The sequence below is a fragment of the Engraulis encrasicolus genome, chromosome 3, assembly GCF_034702125.1.
Source record: "Engraulis encrasicolus isolate BLACKSEA-1 chromosome 3, IST_EnEncr_1.0, whole genome shotgun sequence".
NCBI classification, from domain to species: Eukaryota; Metazoa; Chordata; class Actinopteri; order Clupeiformes; family Engraulidae; genus Engraulis; species Engraulis encrasicolus.
The window spans coordinates 21,583,095-21,596,862 of NC_085859.1; the positions used below are offsets into that span (position 1 = coordinate 21,583,095).

Below are 13,768 nucleotides of genomic sequence, written 5' to 3' on the forward strand. Positions count from 1 at the left end.
GTCTGCCTGCGCGAGGCGACCGGACCAATGCATATTCGTTATTGTTCCACGAATGTGGGGGAAGGTTTTCTTTTTTTTATCTGCTCGTTGTGACAAGCCTGTTTGAGAGGAGATGGATATAATGTAATCAAATCAGTGCACCATGAGATCGCCACGCCACCCACACCACGAAAAGGTCAAAGCCCATTAAGAATTGGCACTCCCTGGTGAGGAGGAGCAGAGCGCTGCGGGTGTGCGTGTGTGGGAGGGAGGGAGGAAGGGAGGGAGGGAGGAAGAGAGTGTGGTCGTTTGGTCGAGGGGGAGGAAGCCGGGGGGAGTGCATGGGCGCGAGGTCGGTTTGAGGCGTATAAATAGCCTAGAATCTGGTCATTAACGCAGGCCGAGTCCGATTTCAGAGAGACTGGACCCTCACGACATGTGAGTGTTTGGTGATTAGCCGCCCGACCGTCGTTATTTCCTCCTCCTCCTCCTCCTCCTCCTCCTCCTCCTCCTCCTCCTCCTCCTCCTCTTCCTCCTCCTCCTTCTGCTCCCTTCGTTTCAGCAGTATAGCGAGAACCAAAAGGGGTTACTAAACAGGCTGTATAGTAGTGTCGCTGTGTGTTCAAAAGCCCGAATTGAATTAAATTCAAAAGTGTGATCGGAAACCAGCAGCAATGTGCTAGCTACAGGACTTCACCACACGCCAAAAACACATCACAGGGCTGAAGGCCCAGCTGCCCCAGAGAGATTTCTGGACTCTTAAAAAGATCCAATTATCCGTCCCCCCTACCTCCCAAAACAACTGGCTGACTCCAATTGACTGGGCCCCCTGCCTGGGTGCAGGGCCCCGGAAGGCTTGTGGTGTGCGATGAGTGTGTACTGCAGTAGTAGTACCAGAGTTGCCCCGATTACATGATTACATCACCAGCAGGGCCGTAACTAGACATTTTCAAATACCGAGGTCAAATACTGTGTGCTGTACTGCATAAGGCAGTGTTTCCCAACCTTTTTTGTCTCATGTACCCCCAGAGGCTTTTTGTTGTGCCACGAGTACCCCCTAACTTGTGTTTTACATCACTTTTTCTATTCCAGTGTGACTATGCTCCATGCATTTGTTAAAATTAGGCCTACATTTTTCCAAGTACCCCCTTCAGTGTGCTCGCGTACCCCTAGTGGTACACGTACCCCTGGTTGGGAAACAGTGCCATACTGTACAGTTAGAATGCTTCAAACACTTCAGTCAAACGCTTAAGTTTGTTTTCATTAATCACTGAGGAGAAATGGGGTGGCATACAGATTGAATTTATCATTGTTGATCATATATCGATTTTCATCATAGCTAAAATGTTACATTTCTGAAATAAATACTGTGGACAACTACCTCAATGGTAGTTACGGCCATAATAACCAGCTACCTCACAGTGAGCTTGGGAGCCATATAGTAACGCAACTGGCACAAATGGCTGTGCTAATGATTAAAAAGCTACATATGGCCGTCATATGGCGATCACACATTGGAGGCTACTAGAAAAAAACATGCTGTTCGTTTACTGCGCTTTTAACGTTGCTATGCAACAGCTGAAGTTGCCTAACAGTATTTCCTTGTATTTGCTATATAAACATACTTCTATCTTGTGTTTGCAGTATGTGATATAATTGGTAAAAAAGCGCGATGAGAGGCTGGAGACATTTGTGAGGTGAGGGGCACAGAAAGTAAAAAGACCCCTTTCAGTGACATCGAACGAAGCAAGTTCAATATCTTACTGACACTGACTTGTCTGATGGAAAGAGAAATAATACAAGTGATGTTGCCTTTCTGCCTTTTTCGGCAACTCAAAGCAGTGAAGGTGCAGTGGGTTCGTTGACAGCTCAAATCGTGATGACACCTCCCCCCTTCCCACAGGTGTCAATCCCATCCTCATGAGCTAAAACCCCTGTCGTGTAATTCCTTCTGCCTGTTCACTTAACACACATGATTTCCCTTATTATCCAATCTTCCTGCCTGATGATGTGACGAGGTGCTTATTAGAATTAACTGGTGCAGAAAATCGCTGGGATGGAATCATGTGGCATATGAGAGTTTTGTTTTTTTTTTCTTTTAAGGGAATGATACCTTTGCACTTTGCTAATAGTGTGTCTGCACTGATTGGAGCACGTGGCAGTCAGTGGACATGAGAGTGGCAGACGTGATAGTGCTGCCCCCCCCCAAAATAACTAAATAAATAAATAACAGGCTCTAATGGCGGTCGGGCACTCTGTACTCCATCAGTAAAACGCTTTATCCTGTCCGTCCTCCCTGCATAAGTTCTGTAATATCCTAATTCGTGCCTGACATGTTGTTGTTTGCTTTTTGATTTTTTTTTTCGGTGATCCATCATTATGCTGATGAAAAGAGCTTGAGTGCTTTAAGACAACAAGCTGTTTTTTTGCCTCGCTGTTTTTTTGCGTGTTTGTTTTTCAAAATGCGCAATCAGGGGCTCAGAGTCAGGGCCTATAATTGGGCATTTCCACTACCCCACAATGCACCTGTAATCAGACCCTGTCAGAACAGAACGCTCTGGTGTGTGGAAAACACAACTGCACACACAAAAACACACGGAGTACTAAGCCATTAAATGCGGCGCTCCACCGTCATTTCACTTCATTTGCTGAAATTATTGTGAGGGCTGTGTTGTTATTAGGCTTTAAGTACTGTATGTCTTATGTTGGTGTACGTAAATGAAGATGTTTTCATTGTACCATATTGGCTGAAGTAAGGTGTAGAGTAGAGTGTGCGTGGATTAATGTATTATTTACTGTTTGTGACCGTGAGTACGAAGGTGTGCATGTAAACGTGTGTGTGTGTGGGTGTGTGTGCGTGCGTTAGTGTGCGCACATGTCTGTGTACATGTGTGTTCATGTGTGCCCTTTAAAAATATGTATTTAGCCTAATAACCAAAACAACCCCATTCTCCTCCTCCTCCTCTCGCCCTGGCCAGCAGGGCCTTGTTGACTCAAGCGAGTCTCCAGCCACCTCGCTACCTTGGGAGAGATGAGAGTGTTTGGCTTCCCGGCTTGTTTTGTCTCTAATGAGCATCGTCATGGCTGGGCTAGCGGTGGTGCTATTGATCCGGGGGCGAGAGCATGGAGGGGCTGAGGACGGAGAGGGAGGGGAGATGTGTTGGTGGGGGTTTTGGGGGTGGTGGACGCAGTGCAGTGGCGCATGACTGTTATCCGTTGGCCCTTCTCTGCCCTTGGCTGTCACGCGGCCCCTCCACTCCTCTGCTCTGTGCTCCTCTCCCGCTCCCACCGTGTACCCGCTGCTATCGCTGCCCGCTGGCTGGCTGGCTGGCTGGCTGGATGGCCGCGGTCACTTTCATAATCGCACGCCCACCGTGGCGCCCCCTGCGTCCTATCTGACAGCAGCATCAGCTAAATGAATTCCTGGCTACCGGCGCACACAACACCCCACACACCACCACGCCATGCCTCGTCGTGCCTTGCCCCCTTCCCGCCTTATACGTCCTCTGTTCTCTTAAAAACGCCTCTTCTGCTCGCAGCGGTGGAGATGGATGGTAAGGGGTTGGTGGGTAGTGGGTAGTTGATGTGGTGGTGGTGATCTTTGTTGGTGGTGTGTGTGTGTGTGTGTGTGTGAGAGAGAGAGAGAGAGAGAGAGAGAGAGAGAGAGAGAGAGAGAGAGAGAGAGAGAGGAGAGAGAGAGGGAGAGAGAAAGGAGAGAGGGGGGAGAGAGATAGTGGGAGAGAGAGAGGAGAGGGAGAGAGAGAGAGAGAGAGAGAGAGAGAGAGAGAGAGAGAGAGAGAGAGAGAGATGGGAAGGTGCTGCTATTTCAGCATCAAGCTGGCAGCGACACCACCTCGAGTTGGTGGGGTCTGGTTTTTTTAAGAGAAGATGGTGATCTTCCAAGGGCAGGGCGGAGGCTGAAGGCGGGTGTGGGGTGGGGTTGGGCTGGTGAGCAGGGGGGTTGTTGTGGCGGTGGATGGTAGTGGTGGTAATGGGTGATGCTTGGCAGGGGTCTGGACAGGACTGGGGTGAGTTTCTCAAAAGAGAAGTTGTTAGCCTGTTAGCAACTTTGATAGTTGCCAATGGGAAAATGCATTGAAAACAGCAAAGTATAGCTAATGTAGTTAGCAACTTTGGTTTTGAGAAATTCACCCCTGGACTGGATCTTGCATACAGGGCATTTTCCCAGTTCACCAACAGTCATCAGTGGCTGCTGCCGCTTTTGTTTTTTGTTTGTTTGTTTACAATTTCCCCCTAGAGTCCGGCCCACAATGTAGATGGGGTGGCTAATTGGTGCATTCAAAACAGAGGCGATTCTAGGGTCAGGTGGGGCCCCAAGCAAAAATGCAAAAGAATTAACATTTGAACCAAGATCACCACTACTGTAGTACAGTATGGCCTGTTATTCACTATGTAGGGGCTTGGGGGCCCCAAGCGGCTGCCTGTCTTGCCTGGTGGCAAGATGCGCCTCTGATTCAAAATTAGAGATGCACCGGATCCTGATTTTTAGGATCCTGCCGGATACCGGATCCACTGCTTAAGATCCTGCCGGATCCGGAACCGGATACCGGATCCTACGAAAGGGTTGAAACACATAGCCGACTTGCACACGTAGACCCTTTTTATTATGTTGGCGCAAACTATTTTTAAGACTCATTGGCTTACTGCCACACTGCCTTAAACAGCCGCTTCCAAAGGGCTTTCACTCCATGTAGATGCCCCAGATCCTGATTTTTAGGTAACTGCCGGATACCGGATACCGGATCCACTGCTTAAGATCCTTCCGGATCCCGATAGTCTGAAAAACCCTATTATCCTGTCGGATCCGGAATCGGATCTTGGATCCTGTACATCTCTATTCAAAATATACAGAGGACTGAGCCCATCCTAGTGTGGGGCTGAGGGGCTGGTTTTTGCCAATAATGCCCGGGCCGGTTTGTGGTCCCAGACCAGTCCTGGGTCTGGAGGATTTTTTTTTTTTTTAGAGTAGATGGTGCTCTTGCTAGGGTATAGGGGAGGGTGAAGGCCGTGTGCTAAGGGTGTGTAGGGGTGGTGCTGGGTTGACGGGGTGGTGGAGGAGGCTTGTGGTGGTAATGGTGGTGGTGGTGGGCTGCTTGGCAGGGGTCTGCAGGGGTTTGGAGAGGAGGGTGATCTGAAGGCGGTGTGCTAGGGGATATGGGGTGGTAGTGGGCTGGTGCTGGGTGTGCTGAGTAGGGGGGTTGTTATGGTGGTGGTGGTGGTGGTGCGCTGCTTAGCAGGGGTCTGCAGGGCTCTGGAGAGGAGGGCGATCTGATCTGCCAGCGACCCCCCGCCTGCCTGAGCCCCCTTAAATTAGCGGCTTAGCGTTACGCTCCACTCCACCTCTGATTTTTTTCCCCCTCTTTCCTCTTCCCTGTGAAGTCAAGGACGAAACATCCCCCGTACAGAATCTAAGGCTGACTACAGTACCCCCACCAACCACCACCACCACACACTATACCCCAACCACCACACACCACCCGCCATACCCCACGCACCACACACCACACACCACACACCACAAACCACACCCATCCAGCTTCCTCGCATTCCACCTTCCAAAACCAGCTATAGAATTTCTCACTGATGCTCTAGTCGCCATGTTTCCAATGCTTTCCCTCACCAGAACAACATGCTGCTTGCATTTTCCTGCTGGTTGACTTTAACTTTTTATATACATGCTTCCATTATTTCCACTATGGGCACCATTTCCGATATATACTGCATGTAATAACAATAAAAGGGGTACCTGCACCATATCGTGTTGTGTATTTCACTATGAGAGTCAGAAATCTTGGAGAGTCAAGGTGGTGTCGCTGCCAGCTTGATGCGGAAACCAATAGCAGCCCCTTCCCCATCTCTCTCTCTCTCTCTCTCTCTCTCTCTCTCTCTCTCCCCCTCTCTCTCTCCGCCTTGGGGAGGTGAGCTTGAGTGCTCTGCAATATTTCGAGTGAAGGCAGGTCATTTGTTCTCGGCGGTCTAAACACAGCAGAGGCCCTTTTTTCATTACTCTTCAGGCGCCTCTGACATGTGAGTACAAGCTGTAATTATCACGGCTCCCCCATATTTCCCCTGAGCCGAGAGCAAGCCGAGCCGAGACGCTCCTCCTCCCCACTTGACACTTGCGGGCGAAAGTTATACCTCCCCGTCACCACCAACCCGAAAAAAACTTGAATAGTTTACGTGTAGCAACTTCCCAGCGTAGCGTACCCCTGGAGGTGGCTGGTGGGCCATCAGGTGTAGAAGATGGGGGCTGTTTGTTTCTCTTGACTTCCTCCACCTTCTTTCCTCCCTCTCTTCCTCCCTTCCTCCCTCCCTCCCTCCCTCCCCTCTTCCCTTCCTCCTAGCCCCTCCTGACATTGTATTTATCAAACCCTCCATCCTCCCTCTTCCTCCCTCCTCCCCGACTAAGATACCTGAGAGTTGAACATCGGCCTTCGGAGGATAAAAAAAGCCCGGCAGTTTATTCTTCCTGTGCTTGTAGAGTACACGCAAGACCGGCCATTTCACCAATTTACTGATATGCCTGTCTGATGACTTGAGTCCTTTTTTTTTCTTTTCTGAAGCGTAGTCGTATAGTCTCCGGCATCTCTGTGGTGTTTACAGAGAAATTGTGGTGGTGTGTCAACACCAGGCATATCTTGCATTGCCAGACAGCAGGCAAGCATTTATTGTGCGGTGTGCTTCTATTATGGCCTCCCACCAGTGAAGTCCACATATCTTAACTCATCTGAGTCATGGAAGGAAACAGGAAATACTACGGCAGATGTGAGTGACACACATGCATTCCAAACTCCTGGCAACCCATTAAAAAACATGCACTGTACAAAGCCACAGTCCTATGCACTGCACAAACACGCACACAAACACGCCCACACACACACACACACACACACACGCGCATGCACGCACGCACGCACGTACGCACACACACACACACATTACACACACACACACACATCACACACATTCAATGTTGAAGTTGAAGGCAGCCCTCAGTCTGTGGGAGAGTGTTTGGTGTCCAAGGTTAACACTGCCACAAAAGGTGCCTGACTCACACATGCTCATTCTGTCCATGGAAAATACAATGTTTACATATAGCAATTTGAGGTCAACACGTGAATGTAGAATCAGCCTTCACAGGTGCAGCACATGCGGTACACCTCATGTCCACTGGACTGAAGACCTTCACGCACACTAGACTCGGAAAGGAGTGATACAGAGTTTGGTATACGAAATTTTATCTGAGTAAAACGTCGATCCTACATCCGGTTTTGATTCAAGGCATGGTGGGTATATGGCAAAACTATGAACAAGCTGGTTAACAAAGAATGGTACAAGCTGGTGAACTAATATTAATTGTCCAATTAATGTCTTGTTGACATAGGCCTACTACACGCTATCATACATTTCAATCAGTTCAGCCAACATTACTTAATCGAACATTTCTGTGCATGTCAAAATTGGGCCGTCTCCAATTTTCTAGTTAGTAGATGATTTTTGTTTGCAAAGGATATTGGTTTGTCGGGAATTTGTGTATATTGTATGTGCACATGTTCTGCCTGTACGTGACCAAAAAAAATCAGATGCACCCACATATGGAAGGAAAGAGTGTGCAGTGAATTTTGTTTGCACCAAAAGATAGGCAAATTGATTTCCCTACAGCCAATAGCCTTGCCTTGACGAGACGATAGCAGTTCTACTCCACTCTACTGTGTGTCTTCACATTATTCTCAAGTGTTAGATAGGATGAGAGCTGACGGTAAGACACAATTCTCTCAGTCTCCGCTTTGTGAGGCAACAACAACAACAGCAACAACAAAATAGCTGTAATGCTCTGAGCACAGTGTAGGCCAGTTGTTCTCAAACTTTTCCCATCATCCCCCCCTTCGGAAGGTCTGGATGCTTTCGAGCCCCCCCTCCCAAGCAACAGCAGTAGCCTACTCGCGCAGATTTTATGATTTCTGCGCTGTGCAGCATTAAAGGAAAAGTGACTGGTGAGATAAAACAAAGAGTGACTACAGTGGAATGCAGATGTGTGTTCATTTCCTATATGAGAATTAATAATATAATGTTTATAACTATGTATATGATGCTTAAAACGTATTGGCTTATTGGCGAGAGAAGAAATCATTTCCTTGGGGGAAAATAAAAATAAAAATCAGATGTCACAATCCCCCCCTGCGATGCCACCGCGCCCCCCCTGGGGGGCTTACGACCCACTTTGAGAAACACTGGTGTAGGCATTTTAACAGGGCCCGTGGTCTGTTCTACTGTGGCTCCGCATCAGAGAGTGTGTGGCTATCCTCTTGTAACAGCTGGGAGCCTGTCTCTCTAGCCTTGTCTAAAATGCCATGAAGCTTATTAGCAGCCAAGCATAGGGTTCAGCACAGCAGGGTCACAACATTGGAAAGTCTTTCTTTGGTAACGGACACATAAATCCACACAGCAGCTCGAGCCCTCGCTTCTTCTTGTTGTTGTCGTCTAAGAAGAAAAGCAGACACTGGATTCTGTAATAGACTGTCCTCCCTCCGCTGACCACTGTGACGTGTGCGCTTTTATACCTACCACAAAGGGAGTCCTACGTAGAAAAAAGTATTTTTTTACTTGAAAATATTGCCATCACTGGTAAACAAAAGGTGAAACAATTCACCCATCTCCTGGAGTGCATTTCTCCAAACCGAAGTTGCTTACTACATTGGCTACTTTGTTGTTTTCGATGCATTTTCGCATTGGCAACTACCGAAGTTGCTATAACAGGCTAACAACTTCTGTTTTGAGAAACTCAGCCCTGAGTTGTGAAGTAGAAGTAGAAGTTCTGTTATGCAAGGTTGCAGCAATGTAATATCATACTTCTATTGTTGTAATTACATTCGTAACAGTACTTTCTACTTCTACTTTATACATCTCTGCCCATGTTAAGGATAGGGATTGTTTTGTGTTGTGTCTCGGATGGTGCACTTGTCCACTTTGGGTAATACATTTCAGTGAGTTATTAATATGCCATACGAACTGAAACATGAACACTTAAGTCCACAAGAAGTGCACCATTTGAGATTCAGAAGTGATCTGACCAGAGTTGGCAATGTTATTTGTACTTACGTAAGGTAGGGTCCCACAAAGACAGTGTGTGTGTGTGTGTGTGTGTGCGTGCGTGCGTGCGTGCATGCGTGCGTGCGTGCGTGCATGCGTGCGTGGGTGTGTGAATGCGTGAGTGCTAGGGTGCTAGTGTGCATGCATGTCCGCGTGCGTGCGTGCATGCGTGCATGGGTGTGTGAATGCGTGTGTGCTACTGTGCATGCATGTCTGCATGCGCGCGTGCATGTGTGCGTGCGTGCATGAATGCGTGAGTGCTACTGTGCTAGTGTGCATGCATGTCCGCGTGCGTGCGTGGGTGCGTGGGTGCGTGTGTGCTAGTGTGCTAGCGTGCATGCATGCCGGCGTGCGAGAGTGCGTGTGTGCTAGTGTGCATGCATGTCCGTGTGCATGCATGTCCGTGTGCGTGCGTGGGTGCGTGTGTGCTAGTGTGCTAGCGTGCATGCATGCCTGCTTGCGAGAGTGCGTGCGTGTCCATACTGTCGCCTCTGACAGTAGAAGCGTGTCATGTGAACAGGCCCTCAAAGGGACTCCGTTCGGGGGGTTTGCACTGCTGCTACTTACACGGTCACATTGCGGTCAGGGCAGGTGTCCCCAAAGGTGCCCCCTTGCTCCTTGAAGGTAATGAGGTTCCAGACGGCCACCACCGTGTCCTCGGGCACGTTGAAGTGGAACAGCTCCACGCTGGCGAAGGAGCGGAAGGCGTTGAGCTTTCGCGGCGTGCGGGTGAAATAATCAGTCACGAACAGGCAATCTGCAGAATGGAGAGAAGGGGAGAGAGAGAGAGAGAGAGAAAATGAGCAGCGTGAAGGATGACTTTTATCCCTCTGGGCAGAGGGAGGGACGAAGGTGGGGAGGTGGGAGGGGAGTCGAGTGGGGGGGGAGAGAAAAGGGGTGAGTCATGAGAAGGAGGGAAGTCACAGAGTTGGAGGGTGGGAGTTGGGAGTTGGGGGTTGGTGAAGAGGAGTGCAATTGGGGGTGTGCACAGTAAATTCTGCAGTGCTCATTTAACACTTATAGAGTTGATTTGACATCATTTGGACTTAAATGAACTCTCTAAGTGTTGAATTAACACCACAACATTTACTGTGGAATATAAGCGGTCAGGGACAAGGGAGGTGGAGGCAGTATGGCTGAAGAAAATCGGTGGGAGTGGGGATGGAGGTGGCTGAGGGTAATTGGGGATGGGGGATATAAGTGGTGGTGGTGGGCGGGGGCAACGGGTGGAGGTGGCTGAGGGTAATTGGGGGTGGGGGATATACTGTAAGTGGTGGTGGTGGGCGGGGGCAACAGGTGGAGGTGGCTGAGGGTAATTGGGGATGGGGGATATAAGTGGTGGTGGTGGGCGGGGGCAACGGGTGGAGGTGGTGCGGGGCGCTGTAAGGCTGATGGAACCGGTGGGAGTGTGGATGGAGGTGGCTGAGGGGTGGGGGTGTGGATGGAGGTGGCTGAGGGGTGGGAGTGTGGATGGAGGTGGCCGAGAGTAATTGGGGCTGAGGGGATATAAGTGGGGGGGGGACGGGGGACGGGGGACAGCAGCAGGGCAGTGACAGCGGTGGGTGGGTGGGGGTTGACTGTAGGCTGAAGGAATCGGTCTTAATGCAATTTGATTGACCTTCTAGCCGGGACCTTTTTACCGATGATTTAATCACAGATGATCTAGGTCAGGCTTTGCTTGGCTTCCACTCAAAATCCAGGGGCCCCTACGTATCTTAGCATTAATTTCCCACACCCATACTTCATACGGCACGGTGTGGGTCCCAGGAAAAGGAGACGCAAAAAAAAAGACGAAAAAAAACCCCGACATTTGCAATCTGCTGTAATGAACCATGGTTTGCTATGTCCCGATCCTGGTGTGCCTAATAGCTTGCAACCTCGGCATGATTTGTAATGGCGGCGAATGAGATAAGGGGGGGAGAGGGGATGATGGGGGGAGAGGTGGGTGGCTGTGTGGCTGTGTGGGTGAATGAGAGGGAATGTGGAGGAGCATTTATGCGATCCATCCCACCCAGCCAGACAGTTTTTATTTTATGATATTCATGGCGTTGCTTTGCATGTTGGGGCGACGGAGCAGGTGCAATCACTTGCAATTTGCCTCCCAAGGGCAAACAGCAACTACCACTAATGAGTGGAGGGATCGCTTAATTTTTTACTTTCTTTTTTTTGCCAGCGAGGCTCCTTAGTCAGACGGCGAAAGAGAGCTCGAGAGCCTCGTGGCTGAAATGGATGAGGAAGAGGCCCATTCACAGTTCGCTTGCCCTCTCTCTCCTCTGTCAATTTATTGTCTTTCTTCCGGCTTCTGTCAGTTTCTCTCATTCTGTCTTTCTTTACATTCCCTCTCTTTATTTCTCTCTCTCTCCCTCTCTGTATCTCTCTGCCTCTCTCTCTCTCTCTCTCTCTCTCTCTCTCTCTCTCTCTCTGTCTCTCTCTCTCTCCCTCTCTCTGTCTCTCTCTCTCTCTCTCTCTCTCTCTCTCTCTCTCTCTCTCTCTCTCCCTCGACTTTGCACATCCTCCTAGTTGTCTCTCTTCATTTCAACAGCTCCATGGAGGATGGCTGAGGCAAGGCGGAGAGTGTAAATATATGCCCCTACTGTGATCCGCCGTATGGCTGTCTATTTCTCTTCTGTTCTGTCCTATTAAACTCCGTCTGCTTCTCTGTATCCGTCAGGGGGGAAAAAAGAGAGAGGGGGAGCGAAGGCTTTCGTTCTCGCTTCCTTTATCTTTTGAAAAGAAGAAGGGAGAGGGGTGAAACAAGATAGAGGGGAAAAGGGAGAAACAGAGAGAGAGAGAGAGAGAGAGAGAGAGAGAGAGAGAGAGAGAGAGAGAGAGAGAGAGAGAGAGAAGGAACCACCATGTTTGCCTTGGCTCCAGGGCTTTACCCTTCCCTGTCCTGTCCTCCTTGGGGACCCACCCCAAAGCAAGGGCAGTGACTGGGAACAAGGAGGGAGTTTAATTGGCCAGAACTGCATTTACCCAGCCGGGGCCCACCTCAGGGGGGCTGTTGAGGAGGCGGGTGACCAGGCAGGGAGAAATGGCAGTGAGCCCCGCGCCAAGAGGGCCTGTGGCCCCATGCCAGCTACCAAACCGCACCTCACCACACCGCACCGCACCCAGCCCCAATCGCTCTACCCACGTTTCTCTCTCTTCATCCCTCCTGTCCATGTCTTTTCTCATCCTCGCCTTCTCCTCCTCCTCCTCGCCACTTTTGCACCATTAACGCAGCTCTTCTGCACTCTGTTTTTTTTCTTTTTCTCTTTTCTCTTTTCGTGTTCCCTCTTTTTTTTCCCCTTTGTGTTGACTCACTCAACACTACCTGAAATGGAGCAGGGGAACCGGGTCAGGTTACAGCTGTCCAAATCAGTGCAGCCAAGCGATGCTTCACTCGCCAAAGAGGCTGCCTCAACCCCTGGCACCCATCCACCTGCATTGTGCGGCCGTGAGTGTGTTTTATAACTAACATCGTCCATCTGCGATGTCTGTTGTGTGTGGTTTGTGTAGTCTATGATTTGTGGTGTGGAGTGTTTGTGAGTGACTGACTGATATTCACCTGCATTGACTGGTGTACGCGTGTTTGTAACAGTAACTGTAGTGTATATGATATGTGTTGTGTGTAGTGTCAGTGTTTTGAACTGACAAACACCTGCAAAGTGTGTTGTGTGTGGTTTGTGTCAGCCTGATCTCCAAAAATTCTGTGCTCCTGGACACGGATGTTAAGGACACGAAATCCGTGTCCAGGAGCACGGATTTTGCCAAAATTCTGTGCTCCTGGACACGGAATTGTTTTCCGTGCTCCTGGACACGGAATTGTTTTCCGTGATGGGCACACGGAAGTGCTTTCTAAAGGCTAATACCACAGCACTGTCTTAACTCTATCTTTAGAAAATACATACCAAATGCTAGTCCTAAACAAAATAATGCTATAGTTATTTAAGTTGTGCCCTGACCAAAACATTCCCTAACCTTAACCTGTCATTAAAGACATATTTTTGAGAAATACCTTTTCCAGTTGGTTGCTAGGCTATCAAATTCATACAATGAATGAAAGAAAACTAGCTGTGCCCAGACCAAAACAATCCCTAACCCTAACCTGTCAGTAAGAAATGTTTTTTTGAGAAAAAAATATTTGAAATTAGAAAAATCCTGAGAAAACACAAGACTGTGGAAACATAGAGCTGTGGGAGTATAGAGAGAGCAATTCTGTGTGTCCATCACAGAAAATAATTCTGTGTCCATCAGCACAATATTTTGGCAAAATCCGTGCTCTTGGACACGGATTTTGTGTCCTTAACATCTGTGTCCAGGAGCACGGAATTTTTGGAGATCATGTTGTTTGTGTTGTGCGATGTATAACATCCACCTGGGCTGAGGGGTGTGTGCTTGGTTGGAACTGACTGTAGCTGTAACTATAGCTGTACATAAGTGATTATGATGCGTTGTGTACGGTGTGAAAGTTTGTGACAAACTGGCATCCACCTGCATTGTGTGCTGCATTAACCTGAATGCTATACACGTCAGTGGTGTGCTAACTGAGGGTTAAAACCTTAATGCAAGAGTGTACTTACTTATGCCTTGCTGTCCTGTGAATGCTTACATCTTGTTATGACCAATACAAAATATGATAATATGTAAATGTTTGGGTGGAATTAGTTAAAGCAGACAGTTTGTTCCCTCTTGT

The 13,768-nt window shown here is 48.9% G+C and overlaps 1 protein-coding gene across 1 annotated transcript in view; it reads right to left on the reverse strand.

Annotated features, from left to right (window-relative positions):
* Positions 1-12,267, reverse strand: part of tmem8b (transmembrane protein 8B) — a 119,404-nt gene extending 107,137 nt beyond the window's left edge. The window contains exons 1-3 of the mRNA XM_063193561.1: positions 12,067-12,267; positions 10,356-10,586; positions 9,658-9,920 (exon numbers count right to left, since the gene is read on the reverse strand). Coding sequence (XP_063049631.1) covers positions 9,658-9,920; positions 10,356-10,586; positions 12,067-12,267 — 695 coding nt within the window. The remainder of the gene's footprint in view (positions 1-9,657; positions 9,921-10,355; positions 10,587-12,066) is intronic.
* Between the last annotated feature and the right edge of the window lie 1,501 nt (positions 12,268-13,768).